The sequence below is a fragment of the Lichenostomus cassidix genome, chromosome 3 (genome assembly GCF_008360975.1).
Source record: "Lichenostomus cassidix isolate B80296 chromosome 3, HeHo_3.0, whole genome shotgun sequence".
Classification (NCBI taxonomy): domain Eukaryota; kingdom Metazoa; phylum Chordata; class Aves; order Passeriformes; family Meliphagidae; genus Lichenostomus; species Lichenostomus cassidix.
The window spans coordinates 61111190-61129749 of NC_139483.1; the positions used below are offsets into that span (position 1 = coordinate 61111190).

The 18560-nt window shown below is 36.7% G+C and overlaps 1 protein-coding gene across 2 annotated transcripts in view; it reads right to left on the reverse strand.

Moving 5' to 3' along the window:
* Positions 1 to 18560, reverse strand: part of NKAIN2 (sodium/potassium transporting ATPase interacting 2) — a 526214-nt gene that overhangs the window by 289896 nt on the left and 217758 nt on the right. For both annotated transcript variants that reach the window (XM_085056048.1, XM_085056047.1), the window contains exon 2: positions 2401 to 2538. In XM_085056048.1, the coding sequence (XP_084912174.1) occupies positions 2401 to 2538 (138 nt within the window). The remainder of the gene's footprint in view (positions 1 to 2400; positions 2539 to 18560) is intronic.

Consider the following 18560-nt stretch of genomic DNA (forward strand, 5'->3'; position numbering starts at 1 on the left):
GGGATATTTTTGTCTAGATTAGATTTCTCAAAGCCTTATCCAACATGGCCTTGAACACTTCCAAGGATGGGGCATACACAAATTCTCTGGCCAATCTGTTTCAGTGTCTTGCCATCCTCATTGTAAACATTTTCTTCCTTATGTTCAATCTAATACTACCTTCTTTCAGTTTAAACCTATTTTTCCTTGTTCTGTCACTACAGGCCCTGGTAAAAAGACCTTCTCTACCCTTTTTGTAAGTCCCTTTGTATATTGAAAGGCTAAAATACGGTTTGCCCAGAGCTTTCTCTTCTCCAGGCGGAGCAATTAACTCTCAGCCTGTCCCCAGAGGAGAGATGTTCCACCCCACTGACTGTTTTCATGGCCCTCCTCTGGATCTGCTCTAACAGGTCTTTCTTTTCCTGCGGGCCACAGAGCTCCTCTGTTGATCCAACGAAATGAAGGATGACATTTTTATCATTGTTTTTTTGTTCAAACAGTCTGTGATAAGTAGCACACTCAGGTGTCTATTATAAACTCTGAGCAAGACGGTTCAATCTTAGATTGGCTCTATCCAGGTCAATGAGAGGATGCAGAGAGGCAAACACACAAAGCCAGATGGGCTACACAGTTGGAGTGAGCTCTCTGAAAGATGTGTCTGAAAATTAGTTAGAGCAGTGTTCCACAAACCATATCATTCAGAAATTCATGTGAATGGTCTCATTTTATATGGCTGGTGTTCATCTGTATTCACAATGTGCTTATCGCAGTAGCAGGCCATTTAAACCTAACTTTTTGTTTAGTTCAGCTATGCATTTTATGCTCATGCTTGGTTTTATGCCACAGAATAGCCTTGGGATAGAACATTTAACTCTTTTTCTTTAACTGATGCTTGATTTTTGCATTTGTATTTTCAAGTCTTTTGCACTGGTCAAAGTACCAGAAATGGAAGAAAACTCCAGTTCACATTCACATGACTGCCAGTGTTGTAACTTGAAGGAAAACAAAATATTTAAGGCTTGCATCACATTTTCCAATGTTGATAGTAAATGTTTTGCAATATATTAAATTGTGTGCTTGCATGGAGGCATTGCACATATGGATACTAATTTTCTGCATAGAGATCACAGAGATAGAAACACAAATACAAATATTAACGTATCTCCAAGCATCACAGTAATGCAATATGGATGGTAGCACAGGGGAAAAAACAAAACCTTTCTATGTTCTGAGTGACTGCTGGTATATGAGGGAACAGTTCAGAGAGAGACTTTGCAGCAGAGGGTACAGATTCAGTGGAGTTATCATAGAAAAGGCTTTAAACTGAAAGAATAAACTGAGAGTAGGTTTAAATTAGATATTAGGAAAAGTTCTTCATTGTGAGGCTGGTGAGACGCTAGAACACATTGCCCAGAAAAGCTATGGGTGCTCCATCCTTGCCCAGAAGGGTTCAAGACTGGGTTGGAATGTGGCTTAGAGCAATCTGGTTTACTGAAATGTGCCTCTGCCAGGCTGGAACCAGGTGATCTTTATGCTTTCTTCCAATACAAACCATTCTAAGATTTCCTCATTTTCATCTGACATGGAAATATGGTTGTGAATGAGTGAATCTTTTCAACTCCTGTCTGTCTCTGAAATGTATACAAGCTTTAAGTGAATTAACTTAAGTTAATTAAGTCAATTTTGACAGTAACAGAGTTAAGAAAATCTAACAAAAGGTGTTCTGAATGATGCCTTTCAGAGTTGCTGTCATTCTTTCTTTGTAGAAGTAAAAATGGCAAAACCCCCACAAATCCAGAGTATGAAATGAGGATTTAATTAATACGGCATTGTGCCAGAGAGAACAGAAATACTAAGTCTGTGTATAAGGGGTAGCTGATTAAGGAAAGAAATAGATTAAAAATATTAAGTTCCAAATCCTTATTTTCCTATTGGAGCTCTCAGTCCATTATTTCTTACCATCTCATCATACCTCACTTTTAGGTTGGACTGTCATTTCTAGGAGGCATATACGTAACAGGCATTCTGGCAACAGTAGTTAATAACAATAATGAATAGCTATAATGAATTATTTCTCTGTTGAGGAGGTCCAACATACCTAGGAAAGTCATGGCTAACATTTAGCCTAGCTCCAAATTCCCCTAATACTGAGGACATTGTAATTCCTTAAGCTGACTCCATTTGAAAGTTCATATTGTCATGCAGTTAATGATCATATTGACTTTTAACTTTTGTAGATTGTTACCAGTTGATTATTGCAGGTGTCCCAAAACACAGTAAGTAAATGTGAAATGTCACAGAAGAAAATTAAACCAAGATAAGATTTCTATTTGCTTTATGAGCAATGCAGTTTGGAGCACTTTTTTGTTTGTTTGTTTCTTACATGCACATCAAAATAAGTAAATGAAATTAAATACTCACTCCTGTTATGTAACGAGGTCTATACTGGATGGTTCCAAATAAGCCAAGTATGACTATAATAATGTGTATAAAATTTGCCAGGATGGGTGCCCACTGATAACCAAGGAAGTCAAATATCTGCCTCTCGAGCACAGAAACCTATGATTAAAAAGCAAAAGCATAAATAGATTAGAACAAACCAGAAAACATATATGAGGGTATTTCCCCTTCCCATACCCAAGACAATTGCTCGGAGTTAAAAAAATACTTGTCAACAGGGAAATGAGATGAGTTTGACATGTTTCAACTTCTTGTTTCAATGAAAGCTTCATTTCTCTAGTGGTTACTGAGTTGTTATATTGTACCAAGATACAAAACTGTTCACTAGAATGGTATGTTTGCAGGAGGAGGAACACTGTTATACACACTAGCACATGCTATGTTTGAGGGTATCAGTGCTGAAAATGCCTGATAAGCTTATGACATCTTCTCAGATACATTGTTTCCATTCACAATACCATCCTTTAGCCTAGCCCTGTCTCTTCACTGGCACAATTTCCCTGCATTTGGATTTTTTTCGTCTTCTCTCTATCCCAGCTATCCTATCAACGGGCTTTTACCCATAACCAAATGCACCAAACTTTTTGACCTGGTTCTACTGATGACTCTAGTTTACCTTCTTCCATTGTCACAAATGTCACCTAAAGTATAAACTACCCCAAGACTCTAGATAAATAATTTTAAAAATCAAATTAGGAACAATCCCAGGCTGATGATTACTGTTTATAAGCAATATCATTCCAAACATATAGAACAGATATTAGATAAACTGCCTTTCTAATAGTATCAGTAGAAATAATTTCATAACTCCAGTAGCAGATGTCCCTTAACTGGTGTTGGACATTATGTAAAAATACAGTACTGTAGCTCAACCCATAAATAGAATGGCATGTTTTGACAAAAACAATATTTATTTTAATATTAGAAGGCAATGCAATGGTGAAGTGAATTTAGACAGAAAGATCAAGGAGTTTCTTTGACTGCATTCCAATGATTTCACTGACTGGAATAGTGAATTGATGAACTTCATGACAATGTGAATAATAAAAATAAAATAGAAATAAAAATAATTATAATTATTATTGATAAGAATAAAAATAAGGCAACATGAACACCACATACCAAAAAAAGAAGAAAGAGAAAGAGAAAGAGAAAGAGAAAGAGAAAGAGAAAGAGAAAGAGAAAGAGAAAGAGAAAGAGAAAGAGAAAGAGAAAGAAAGGGAGAAAAAGAGAGAAATAGAGAAAGAGAGAGAGAGATAAAGTGAGGAAAAAAAGAGAGAGATAAAGAGAGAAAAAAGAGAGAGAGAGAGAAAGAGAAAGAGAAAGAAAAGCAGGTTGTTTCTTGATTAGGTTTCATTAAATGGCAGGTGACTATTTACTGAGTTTATGTTATGCAGTGGATGAACTGAATTAGGTTTATGTGCCACCACTCTCTTCATTTAAGAAATAACACCTTTTCAGATCAAGTACTAAATGAGTAATTAACTATTCACCACTGTTCTTGCATGATATAGCTGTGGGAGAATTTTTCAATTTTCATGCCACTGTCCACTATCACACCACTTTCTTTTAGAAATTAAGAATGCTTTCCATTAAAAGACAGCCTACATTTACATCAGCATTGCAAATGTGAAAAGGCTGGTAATTATATACTATGTACTGACACATGTTGAACTTTGAGACGGAGAATGTCAAAATAATCCTGGGAAAGTTTGTCAGCCATGTAATTTCAAATTTGAACGTTCAGGTTTCATGTCAAACATTGAATTTCTCTGTTCAACAAAGACCCCTTCCACACAATTCCTCTTGCTTATAACCAGTCTTAGTATTTTGACTATCACTTTATTTTACATATTTATTGAAAGAGACTCTGTTCCTACATTATACAAAATCTTTCTGAACTGATTTGTGCTATCCTACAACTCTCCCTAGCAGAGGTATGTCATAGAAGAGTTCCCAGAATCCCAAGAGATGTCTAATGGTGACAATGGGATGAAGAAATAAAAGGAAGATCAAGATGTGTTAGGAACTTCATGAAAAATATGATTGCCTGTGTTTCTAAGTTTATCATTAAGAAATATTTCCTTGGCAACAGACACAGTAATTTGTACTAAAAAAACAGCCAATATGTGGCATGAAGCAGTGTTTCGTAGGTCACCGTGAAGTCTACTAGGTGTATCAGCAAAAGATGTGTTACACCTTAAGTGCTGTTAAACAGGCAACAAAGGGAAAATGCTCCCTCTGGGCACAGAGCTCTTATTTTCATCAGATAAACAAAAAGAGTAATGCAGAATAGCAAAGCAGTAGCAAGAAGAGACTAGACTGTACAAGCTTCCAGTTTAGTAACAGTAGAGATTCAGGAAGCAAAAAACAATACATGGGAAGATATAAAATCATTCAAACAGCAGGAGATCATCCAGCTAAGTATGCCAATTACAGAGGAGAATTGCAGTATGCTAGTTAATTGTACAAAAAGTAGAAAACCTCATATCCCTGCCATGATTTTTAGTCTAATAGGAAATTGTGCTATCATGCATCACCATGTTTTGTTTTGCCTGTCTTGGTGAAAGATACAGTTCCTCCAAAACTTGTTTATGGTGCATTGGATAAGTGGCTATTGTGTGAGTATCTTTCCTTTTCAGAAACCAATGTACTTTTTGGTTTGTTTTTCTGTTACTACCAATTTCTTGAGTACCAAGGAATCACTCAGATTTTGTGGTCACACTGAACTTCTGGTAAGTAAGTCTACCAGAAAGCAGGACTTGCAAGGCAATGGGTAGATACTGGCTGTACAGAAGAAAAAGACAAGTCTGCATCACTTCTGTCCCTGCATATCTACCTCTCATTTGCCACAGGCAGACTTGCTATCAGATTTTCTCACGTCACTTCAAGGAATCAGCTGTGTGTGGAGGCTGCTGGATATGTGAAATGGCAGCATTCTGGTAGGGTATGCACAGATGAAATGCTGTGGAAATGCAGCTCTTCCTTAGAAGATCAGACTAACACAGCAAGGTGCATCATGGATTTATCAAATGGAAATTACAGGATGGAGCTAGATCTTTACTCCCACTTCCTGAAGAGATAAAGGTGGAGACAAAATAAAACTAATCCACAAACAAATATAAATATAATACAGACTTTCTACATGAGTTACTTTAAAAAAATCTCATTTGGTATGTGTTTCGAAAAGTGGAAAGTAGGACAAAGTAGTGACAAAGACTATTAAAAATAGCATTATATAGCTTCCTCCTCTTCCACAGATGTCAGAATCATAAGGGATTTCCTTACATAGCAAGATAAAATATAGATGTGATTTTGAAAGCATTTTATTCCTTTACTTCAAAATTTCTGGTTAAACTGTGTTTCTTCAAATCATACCTACTAGCTTCAAATGTTTAACGATGTTTCAAGGATATTACAGAGAGAAAGGAACAAAGGAATATTGATCTTTAAAGTCAAGGAATTTTCTTTCTTCTTCTTCCTCAGGGGTTGGTATTGGTATTGGCACTTTTTAACATCTTTGTTATTGACATGGACGGTGGGATTTTGTGCACCTTCAGCAAGTTTGCTGATGACACCAAGCTGTGTGGTGCAGCTGACATGCTGGAGGGAAGGGATGTTATCCTGACAGACTCCTCAGCCTGGAGAAGGTTCCAGTGAGGCCTTACAGCATCCTCTCAGTACCACAGGGGGCTCACAAGAAGCCTGAGAGCAATTATTTTAATGAGGGCATGTAACGACATGACAAGGGGGAATGTCCTTAAGCTGAAAGAGGGTATATTTAGATTAGATATTAGGAAGAAACTCTTTCTTGTGAGGGTGGTGAGGCACTTGAACAGGTTGTCCAGAGCAGTTGTGGACTCCCCATCTCTGGAGGTGCTCAAGGCCAGGCTGAATGGGGCTCTGAGAAATGTGGTCTAGAGCAAGGTGTCCATGCCCATGATAGGGGTGTTGGAGATAGATAATCTTTAAGGTCCCTTCCAACCCAAACCATTCTATGACTTTATGATTCTATGATTCTGGAAAAGAGTTTACAATGAGAACAGGAAGAAAGAAAAATTGATGCTTTGGATAAAAAAGTATAGTACAATTAAAAAGGAAAATTATGTTTTAATTCAACTCCACTTTAATAATGCAGTGAACTCAGAATGTAGGGTCACGGACAGTCAGTTCCTAATTTTAGAAAATAAACACTCACCACATTGTCTTCTTAGGCTTCCAAATAAATAAAATATCATAGAAAGATTATTTGATGTATTCACTGATAAAATTAGAGAAGATTTTATTTAAAGGAAACCATTTTACTAATGCATTATTTTTTCCCAGACTTCTGCTGTTGTAAAAATAAAAACAAAATAAAACAAACCCATATACTGTCAAATTGGCATAGCTCAAAAACTATTTCCAGATTCTTGTCAGAGGCTGGTTGTTAATAGATTAACAGTGTTACTGACCTTGAGGGATCTATGAATTGAATTTCCAGAGGAAAATGAAAACCTTTTGGAGATGATTCTCAAAGTATATGATTGGACTAGAGTTTCAGACAGGAACCACAAAGGAGAAACCAGTCAAAAGATGATTTATAACACAAACTTCAAAATGGAAAATGACTAAGTGCCTTTGCTCAGAAAGCTCCTAGAGAAAAAACTCAACCACGACTACTTCACAATGATACAGAATCTAAACTTTGCACTGATCTAAATTAAAGTGCATACAGGCACACACACACAGGAGGGTATTTGCAGCCCCTGCCAGGCAAGGTCCTTGGACAGCAAACACAGCACACAGGCACTCAGCACCACGGGGCTGGGCAGGGTCACACTGCCGATGGACTCACAGGCTCTCAGTCAACTCCAAAGGAAGAAGAGTATTATCTTAAATTACAGTGTAGGAGAATTATGCAACCGTGGTTTATATCAGTGACTGGTGCAGGCTAAGGATGAGCTCAAGAAATTAGGCTCTAATCACTAACTCATTAAGTCCCCTCAGCAAAACTGTGTTGTATCAGATGCCCACAGAATCTAATAACTTGCTTGTGCTTTTAAGGTAGTTTTTAGGTTTTTTAATGACATTCAGTTCTTGATTTATGGAATAGGAAGTTAAATAGTCAAATAAATACAAGTATTTTTTGGCCTTTGGCTTATGAATGATTTCTAATGCTAAAGTCTGTCTGCATGACTACAATATCCCCAGCTAACACTCCTCCAGCACTTCCATCATTTTGAGGCAGAATGCATTTATTTGTGCCATTCCTTAGAGAGGTTCATTTAATTTTTCATCAAAATTTCAGATAGCATCCTGAGATAGAGGGCCCAGTTACTCAAAAAATTCTCCACAGTCACCCAGCAGAAAAACAGATTAATAATTTGAAAGTCAAATCTATACAAAATACACTTCTGCAAGTGTGCAGGCACATGTGAGTCAAGTCCTTTACTGCAAGATATCAGGGTAAATAAAAACAATTTGATTGTTTTGTTTTTTTCTGGTAAGAAGAAAGGCAAAATTAAAATGAGGTTCTGTGAGCTGTGGACACAATGTTGTTCTCAGCCAATCTAATAAAAACCATCAAAACTATAGCAAGCACAGGTAATTCAAGTTAAAATCAAGAAGGAATTAGTTTCCACTTGTCCATTCGCTCCTCAAAGGAATCACAAATATAATGCTAAGCCCCCATCCTTAATCTGTCTGATGCTGCTGAGAGAAGGAATAGGCCTTCACCACACTTGATAAGAAGGTAATCATAGTTTTTAAAAATCCTGTGTAGGACCACATTCCTGCCATCGTATTGTGTGTAAGTGGATTTCTGCTGTGACCTACTAAGGACAACAGAGCTCTCCACAGGTACAGAGTGCATTTGAAGTCTCAGCTGCTGCCTTCCCTAACAGAACATGGCAAGAACAAAAAAATGGTAAACACAAGTTTTCTACAGTAGGTTTTCTGTTATGTAGTAGTGAGAAGCATATCTACACAGCATTGTAGATTACAATTGTGGCCCAGATGCTATAGTTTTTATTGTACAAAACCAAATTCACTTTTTTTAATATTTAAAACAACAACAAAAATCCAGAATTTCTGAGGTATATTAGATTTCAATACGCTTAAAACCAGCAGATCATTTCAGTTCATTCATTTTCAGAGTAAGTTTTTGTATACACTTGTACACTTAATCCCAATGACATGTTTAGATGACTTAGAGGCTTAAGTTCATGCCACAATTTAGATCACAAATCTTAACTTCAGGGCACAGAAAATTTTGTGTGTGTGTGCATATCAGTATGCTTTAAGACAACAGAGTTTCTTGTTTCTGGCTGGTCACCAGTAGCAAGACTTTGAGATGTGTCAGAACACATGCTTTTGAGGGTCCGAAAGAAAATTTGAAAAATCAGTCTCATGTAAACTGTTCTACACGTGAGACTATCAAGAAGTTAGTAGTTCAGCTACAGGATGAACTTTAGCAATTGATGATAAAAGTTTTAATCCCTGTAAAGTATTTTATTTCCTGTTCATGAACATTTGCAATAACAATTTGTGCATTATTTTAACAAAACATATTTGCACTCCTCCCAGCCCAGGAAGAACTTTATAAAAGTGTTTCACTCTCAAACTGATAAATTGGGTCAAGTTAGGAGGTTCACTTTTACCTTAAACCTGAGATAATGTTATAGCACAAAATACTCAGCTGCCAGGTCCCAGCAAGGGGGTGTAACAAGCAGGCAAGCTGTGACTGTGACCAAAGGAGGGATCGTGACAGATGGGTTGGTGACCACCAGTGGGAATAAGTTTAAACACTGCCAACATAGGTGTTCCCTTCCATCTCTTTGGCTGACCCTTATTTCTCCCTCCATCTCTCTCTCTTAATCTCTGTCTCTCCCCCATTCTCATTCTTCTAGAAAGAACACCGAAATACTGACACATCTTGCTTTATGGTGGCAAAATTCAATTTAACTGACACTGCTGAGAGAGCTTTGAATGAATTCTGAATGTAAAAATACTTTTGAATTAAGATTTAATAATAATTTATAATTGAATAATCTGAATTTGCCTGCAGTAAAGCCTGAAGGCAAAATCAAGCATTCAGAAAACATTCAGAAAGATTAGCCTTATCAAATACTTTCAAATTGTTTCTGTCCTTATGTAGATATTTAACAATAAAACAGGTCTTGATTTCCTTCAAAAAGCTACAACTAGTTTGTACACAATGGTTCAAATTATACTATATTACATTCGTAAAATCAACAAAGATGCGATAATGCTGCCATGGAATTTACAAAAGGAAGTATCTCAGGTATCTTCGGGTCATGAAACCATCTTCTGTGTATGATGCTCAGTCCAGAAAATGGCTTAATAACTGAAAAAAAAATTACCTTATAACAACAGCACAAATTAGTCTCTAATTCTCAGCAGGAAAAGCACACCTGTAAGAAACCTCATTAGCCAAATTATTTTGAGTGGTATTGGCAGGGATGACTCATTATCTCATCAGCACTGAGTCTCATAATAACAAGAACCAGGCATTTGGTATCAGAGGACTGTATCAAGTGAAAATAGCCAATCTAATGTCACTAGTTGTTGTGTCCTGGTGATTTTATTTGTAATCAGGCATATAAGAGCATCCACAAAGCAAGCAAGAAAATGACATTGAGACAGAATGACAAGTAGTCCATGTCAGAACTGTAAGGCCCAGAGGACTCCTTTGTAGTCCCTCATTCCACAGCTAAACCTGGGTAAGCAGGATGCTGACTTTGTCTGACCTTACAGAAATCTCTCTCTTAAGATGATTCTGCTGAAATAATCATTATTACTATGCAGAATATTTGAAGCCCCTGTTACATTTTCATGCTTTGGCATAACCTGAAAACCGATATTTAAACTATGCAGATCCCTTTATGGAAGAAAGATAATTGACATCAGTTATAGACAGAAAAGTTTCTACCTGCTGAGCTTTGCCTATTACCTGTGTATGAAGCCATCCACCCTTAGGGAACTCCAAGTACTGTGGAAGGAATCAATGCATCTCTGCAACATGGCTGCCTTAGAGTCAGACTTGTCATCTGGTCTCTACACCAGAGTCCAAGGGAGAATAAGGTCTCAGATCTCCTCTTCCAGACGTACAGAGTTCCCAGGTCCAGTGCCTTTAAATTCAATTGCTGTTTACAACCCAGTTCTACAAATGTATATTTCTTTCCAAAGTCTCGAGCATTTTCTTTTTTGTGAAGAAAAACTGGTATTCTCATATGTTAGTTCAAGACTTGGTTCAATCCAAGAATTGTTGATTAGAACCAGTTAATTTACATTGATTTGCAGTATTTCATCACTTTTATTCAATCTGCTTTGGAACATGACTATAAGGAAGAAAAAGGCAGCATATGAAGGGCTCAATGATGTCATAGTCATTACAGGAAAACTCTGCATTATTTCAACTGCTGTGGACAGCTAAAATGAGTCAATCAGACACTGCCCCTATTAATCATTTCAAGAAAAGCACAAAGGTTGGGGTTTGTTTCCTGATTTTATGACACAATATGTTTAAATGACTGGGTTCCTAAGCTTTCTGTTTTGAAAAAATACAAAACCTATTACCTGCCTCTGGAAAGTACAGCCTCTGTAACATAAGCAAGCACTACAGATTACAATCTCATTTTCTTGCCTTTTCCAACAATAAAACATCAACAAAATTAAAAAGCAGTCTGATCATTCCTTTTCCCTAGCCCCTATGACAAATGCAATGAATGAAAAGCTAGTCTGTAATGAGTAATGCACTAAAACAGTGTGCTGGGCTCTTTTTAGTAGTCAATTCATGTATAGATACAAATATCTCTTTCTCTTAATCCATTGTTTCTGAAATATTATCTACTTGAAACCAAGTTTTATCAACTTAGAAATTAACAAGTACAGAAAAATGGACAACTATAATAAAGTTCCAACGTAGTGAATTGCAAAGCTCTCCTCCCAGTCTATAATACTGAAAAGCTAAAATGTGAGGGACAAGGAAAAGGATAGATGCAAAGCTCTGACATAAGACTAAACACACAAGATGAATGCTTGCTATATTATATGGAGCTAATAGGTGCTAGTATTGAAATGACATAAAAATGTCCACTTCCATGAAAATAGATTGTTCAGGAAAAAAAAAACAGTTTGAAATTTTCAAAGGAAAGGGAGTTACTGGAAAAGAAACAGAGATACTGAATATGGATATAATTGGCCTGCTTGTTTGCATAAATGTTTATTGCAGTCAAAAACATTTATCTGAGAATAATTTACATCAACTAATTTGGGACTAAAGTCAGATTACGGGGTGTTTATTTTGTGTATTGAAGGCTAGTGTTGTGCCCTGGATTAAACCCACTGTTTATACAAACTATGCACTCAAACACAGCAGCACATTCTCAGAAGGTATTTTAATGACGACAATATTGTTCAATACCTAAAATAAGAGTTTTTAAACTTTCCTTCTCCATGTGGTAAAACACTGATAAAAAGTATATTATATTTCTCTGTATTGGAAGAAGAATAATATTTATTTGCTGACACTAGCTGGTACCTTAACTTTGTGAGGAAGGCTGGAGAGGGCTGCCTAACAAACATACATGGCTGACATCATGGTGCTTGTGGAAGTTTTTCTCTTCATAGGGAGAGACAATCCCATACAGTAAACCAAAAGTTGCTTCCTTGTCAGAAACTATCCTCCACCCTTCTGCATTTGCCTTAGAATCTTTGTTTCACCCACCTTCCAATTTGCTTTCTTTAATGCAGTGCCCACAGCAATTCCCCTTGGAAGCAGCAAGAGCTATAAACCTATATAATCTAGGACTGCTGCAAGCTCTCCTCCAGCAGAGGCCTCTCCCTGCCAATAGCTGTCATCATTCAAGTGGCACTTGCTGGCAAGATAGCACAGAGTTGCAGCAATTTCTTTCCACTTTTTCATACCTCATATCCCCAGCTGTTCCAAGGGGGTGATCACCTTGCTGGTTTCATGAGGTCTAGGAAACACAGCAATAATTATTGTGCTGGCAGTGCTGAAGGCAGCCAGCATCACTAAGGCAGGAATTGGAATGTAGCCCAACCAACACAGCAGAATCTACTAATTTGTTGCACTGAATATTTTGTTGTAAGAAATAATCATGAGCCTTGTGATAGACTATGAAAGGCAAATTACATTGGCTGAGCCAAAGCTTTCTACAGTGCCTAGCAAAAAAAAAAAACAAAAAAACCCAAAACAACAACAACAATAACAACAACCCAGAATCAACACCAAACAAAACACCACCTGACAATTTTAGGTTAGCTTCTTAAATCTAGCCTTTTAAATGCTCTGTCTTGTCAGTAAATTACCACCTTGAATTTACAAAAACCCCAATCATAACCTGTCCATTCTATCCAATCATAACCTGTCAAAAAAAAGAGGTGTTTATAATTGGTTTTGACCAATTTTGTGTACTACACTAGGAGGGGCAGACTAACAGTGTTTGCTTTCGTTTCATATTGTATGATATCCTACACAAAATTGTAAAAATTCTGACAGTTAAGATTTCTTACAATAAATGTATTAATCAATGTTTTAAATGATGCATGTCTATGACTTTCTAACCCTTGCTACACAACAGATTTTAATACAATCATTTGAGGTTGACTATAACATCTTTTCCAAAGTGAATTCCTATTATTGATGAAAAAATAGGAAAAAATAACATTTACATGACATCAAATGCCTAAGTGTTTCTTGGTGGTATAGGTGACCTCTCTAGAGAGAGTACTTTTAACTCAAGGAAAAGATAATCTGATAATATTGTGCTTGCTGTTTCTCTGCTAAGGCAGCAGCATACTTTTGTGCCATGAATGCAGCACCTGCTGGTTCCTGCTTTGTGCTGCATGGCACTGCTTTGACTGTGGTAATGGTTTACCCTGTGGTTTGCTTCTAGCCTGATGACATCCTGATTGGAACTCCATTTACAATGAAGAGATGGGAAACTGCTGTCCCTGGCAAACAATGTAGCTAGGTGAAAAAGGAACTTGGGTTAGTGAGAACTGCCTTCTTTCTAAGCAGGAAAAAGCATCCAAAGCAGAATCAACCTCTCTCACCCCTGCTGCTCTGTTACCTCAGCCAAGGAAAGAAAGGATCAGATGCCCTGATACTGACAGGTAATTCACCACTGGAGAGAAGGAATAGATAAGGCTTGTGCACATCTGAGAATATAGGAAATAAAAACAGGAGTCATCGAAATTTACTGTAATATATCTCACTATACAAAGAAAATCATGGTAAATAAAAACCCCAAACTTTAGGGTAAAGACAGCTTTGTACTCTGGGAAGCTATGCTCACATTCTGCCCTTGTGAGAAGGTCAGGTAGAAGCCACTGATTCCTGTATAGCTGCACTCCTCTAGATGGAACTGTCTTCCCTGCTGTGACAACTGCTGAACTGCAAAGCTCTTCCTTCATCCTCTGCCTAGCAGGTTTCACCCAACACATGGCTGTAAAACCCTCTGAGTTAAGCAAATAGAACTTCCTCTTGTAAGGATACTGTCCTAGAAAAGAAGCCACTGTCCCATCCCTGTCATAATTTCTATTTAGAAAGCAGAGGTGAGGTCCAACCTACCTAACATAGGACTCTTACTTCTATCTACATTTTAGGTATTGAACCTCCAACAAATTTCTGGTATACTGAATTAAAATGTGTGTCAGTGTAGGCCTCTAGAGGCAGATCCATTCTGACTAAGTGCAGGTACCTAAGTGAGGCAAACTGAATCTGATCCCTCCATTTAATCTAAAAGAGCTATAATTATTATTAAATTAATCGATACACGTGATAGTCCAGGAATGGTCTACTGGGCTTGATGCTGTTCCAAGGACTGCCACAGTTTCCCTATGGGATTCAGACAAAAATCTTTTTGTTTTGGGGTAACACAGGTAGGCAGTATTTAAATCCTGATCTCAAAATGAAGCCACTTGGAACTGTAAATTTCACTGTCTAATTATTAAGTTCCTAGATTGTTTAAATATTTGTGAATATTTTGTTTTGTGTATCAGTTTAATCTGTAAGGTGAAAACTGTTTGAAGGGAAGTACTAACTTTCACCAATATTATACACTGGGTTTTCTCTTTCACTCTTGGTAAAAGGATGCTAGGAATCAGAGGTGATACCAACAAATGTCAACAGTCAGTGTGACAGAGTATAAATTTGGTCAAATGCTATTCAACCAGTTTCATCTCTTCCTGTATAGATTATTACAATGAGGTTAGATTAGGAAAAATATTTGATGAACGCAATTTGTTATGGGAGAATTAACACTGTTTTTGCCAAAAGATGTTAAGATTCAGTGACTTAACCTTCCCAGTATAACTTCTTTCAGCAATACTGAACACTTGAAGGAAGCATGTTGTCAGAGGAAGTTATGTGGGGAAGTGCTGAAATTTTATGTCTACCCAAATTTGCAAGGTAGACAATATTAAAACTGCCAGAAAATTGTTGCAAAGGATATTACAACTAAGCTTCAAAATGGCAGATGAAATAAAGTCCTGATAAATGCAAAATTATGTACCTCCATGGGAAAGAATATTTAACACACACAGTGGATGATTCTAAATTAACTATTACTACTCAGGAAACTATAATATATTTCCAGATAATTAGCATAAAATGTCAGCTTGATAATAAACAATCCCTCAATTTTAGAAATCATTAAGAAAGAGTGGGCAATGAAATAGAAAATTGCACTATTGAAGAGAGCACCACACTTGCAACGGTAGACACAGTAAAGCTGGAAAAGTACAAAGAAATATAACAGGGATTACCAGAACAGTGGAAGATTTCTACTGAGGACAGACTAAACCAATTAGGACTCTTGAAGTCAGTAAAGAGAGAGCTGTAGGGGAATATGAAAAACTCTTTAAAATCAAGGATTACATAAAGTAAATAGGCAGGAAACAAGTTTTATTACTTTTTCTAGCACTAGCCATAGCAGCAGTTGGCTGCAATGAAGTGAGAAAAACTGAAAAGGAGAAAAGGAAATATACTTTCACAGGATTAATAATGAAACTGCGAAATATATTTCCACAGGCTTTTGTGTTTTAGACAGAAAAAAATCAGATAATTTCATGGAAAATTAGTCCATTGATAGCAGATAAAAATGATGGTCTTGCCACAGCCTTTGGTTTAAGAAGTCTTGTAATTACCAGTTGCTGAAAGCTGAGAGAGTAAATGGAAGGACTGACCATGCTGTACAGGGTCTTGTACTGCTCACTAGGCAACTGCAACTGGCTGCTGCTTGAGGCAAATGTCGTGCTTAGGTGATCTTTTGTTCTCATCTAATATTGCTTTTTTATCTTCCATTTGAAACAGCTTACAGTTTTGGGTGGGGTTGATTTTTTGGTTTTTTTTTTTTTTCAATTTAAATTGCAATGATATGACTGCAAAATCACCAACCTTATTAAATGATGCCCATTGATGGCATATCAGAATATGTATACTTATGTATACTTATGCTTCCGCCACAGTATATTAAGCCTTCAGATGCATGAAGTATGAAGTGTTAAGATTTAAATTGGGTCAGGAACAAAACCAATATGATCTGAAATCATGTTGCCTGAACTAACCTATAAAATGTCTTTTAAACATGATCATTTCAAAGACATCCCCTGTTTACATTTCAGTAACTCTACAGGACAATAATCTCAGGTCCTGTAGAAAGCTGCTCTCTAGTGGCTAATGGGAAAGACCAAGAATTAGGAGAGTATAAAATGAAATCCCTTCCTTTATTTACAACTCCTTATCCATTTGTTTTCATTTGCAGCTTATTGCACACCTCCATAACTGTGATGTTTAATAGCACTAATTCAAAACTTTGGGATAATACTGTAAAAGGCTCCATTTACTTACTTGTCAAGATACAGGGGGGCAAAGAGGGAGGACAAAGCTAGAGCACAACTCATTCTCTCTGTGGGTAAAATCAGACTATAAGAAATCTACCTCAAGTTTGGATTTATTAATCCTTTGTGATGGGTAACTTGTCAACCCTGGGAAAAGTATTGCAGTTCAGATCCTACTCAGCTATTCCTCTTCAATTGCTCAGATCCACTGTGGTCATTAGCAAGCCTACATAAATAATTAAATAAATTCAGAATTCTATTACTGTGACTTTTATCCAAAGTCCCTTGTAAAAGGACATGAAACACCAATATCTTAATTTTAAAAATAAGGACTTAAAGAACAAGTAGGATAGAGTTCTACAAAAATTCACCCAGTTTAATACACCAGCACAGAGCTGAGAGTGAAGTACACAGCCATTGCTTGTACTGAAGACAACTTTTAGGTAGCACTTTCCTTTTGTTATCAAGAACCCAGAGAGTCATCTATCCATTTCTAATAAATATCTGTGACTTATATTATTACCTGGCACTAATAATGTATGCCGTGAAAAAATGTGAGATTGTCAGGTACGTTAACAATAAATTGATGATGTCCCTGCAGTTTTAAAAGCATAGAAAATATGAAGATTTCCTTATTTTAATTAGCTCCTTCATATGAGCATAGCTAGCATGGCACCAAGAGGTAACACATCTGGTAGCTGTTACAGGATACACCCCCACTCAAAACTGTCACTGCAATAAGAAAAAACCAATAAGAGTATTTTAATATGAAAAAATATCGCTCAGATATGACAGATTAGTGCCACATCATGCAAGCTGGAGCACAAGACAGAAAAAGTCTTTTGCAAGCCTAAAGTGTAATGTCTGAAAAGAAAATATATACTCTATGTAGTCTGCATAGGAAGAAAAGAATGGAAGATGAAAGACCCGATTGCATGCTCCATGAGCCACCTGCCAACCACTGAATGTTGGCCAGTAAAAAACTACACTTTTTTAAGTTATAAAAGGAAAGGTGATTTTGTCGCTAGTGGAAAAGTGCAGCAATTTTGGTTGCTGATGAAGAGCTGTCTCTAAACACCAGAAATTCAAATTCTGCTTTGATAAGAGTAGACATAACTGAAATAATGAGTGGGGGGCAAGGCACATAAGACTTTGCAGATAACCATCCTTGTAAATCTTTCTATAAAACTAATCTTAAACTTGAAGCTTTCCATACCTAAACTAGCAATCCATTTCCTGTGGGCCAGAGAATCTGAATGAACAAGAACTTTTGTTGGATAAAGGATTTTCCTAGGACTTTGCACAGTTTCCTTCAGAGGCAAGTAGTTCTGAGTTCTAGTCTCCATGACCTTGTAAAATTATGTTATGCAACACAATACATATCATAGAGGAATAAAAAAATTAAAATAAAAAATATTATTTTAGGAGACCTCCAAATCACAGTTACAGCATTTCTTCTTGTTGTGAATCCACAAAGGGAAGTGACTAGATATAACAGAAACCACTGTTGGTATCAGAAGTCTATAGAAAACTGCATTATCAATGACACAACAATTTAGTTGCCTTGCAAAGCAGCTGTGATATCAATGGTAAACAGGTAATGATTAAAAACAACACAGATCTGGACACAGAAAGTACCAAGGTAGGGAATCAACCTTCTTTTCCTGCTATTCAAAGCCAGCAAACATGGATTTAAGATGAACTAGGCTGACACTTAGCATTTGCTAAAAAGGTTACTTATGTACATGTATAATATGGGTTTACAAATCTGTGCTCATCATTGTGGGTTTTTACCCATTTGGTTCATTACTCTAGGAATGTGAAATACAATTCTACTTGTATCTAGATATTATGACTACCATAGTAGGCAGCCTATTTAGATTGTCTGAGGGATAACATCATCAGATATCTCAACATAAGCAAAATAATACGAAACAATACACTACACTGTAGAAAAGATATTATTACTAATTTTTGTTTCTTGAATACTTGAGATAGTGTTAAGACACAGAGAGATTTCTGATATTATGATGTATGTTAATATGATATTTTTCATTTTTGATGAGTTTCTTAATTTGTGTTGCTCCTCCATATCATAGAGCTCCTCGTTCTGTCCTTCACTGGTGGAACAATGTAGAGTTGAGGAATCCCATGCTGTTCTTCCAGAGTCTGTTTTATGGGATATTGCCTAACACAAGTTTGTTTGACTGTGCAATAGCTGCTGGGGCAGCATTTCATCACTAAATTTTATT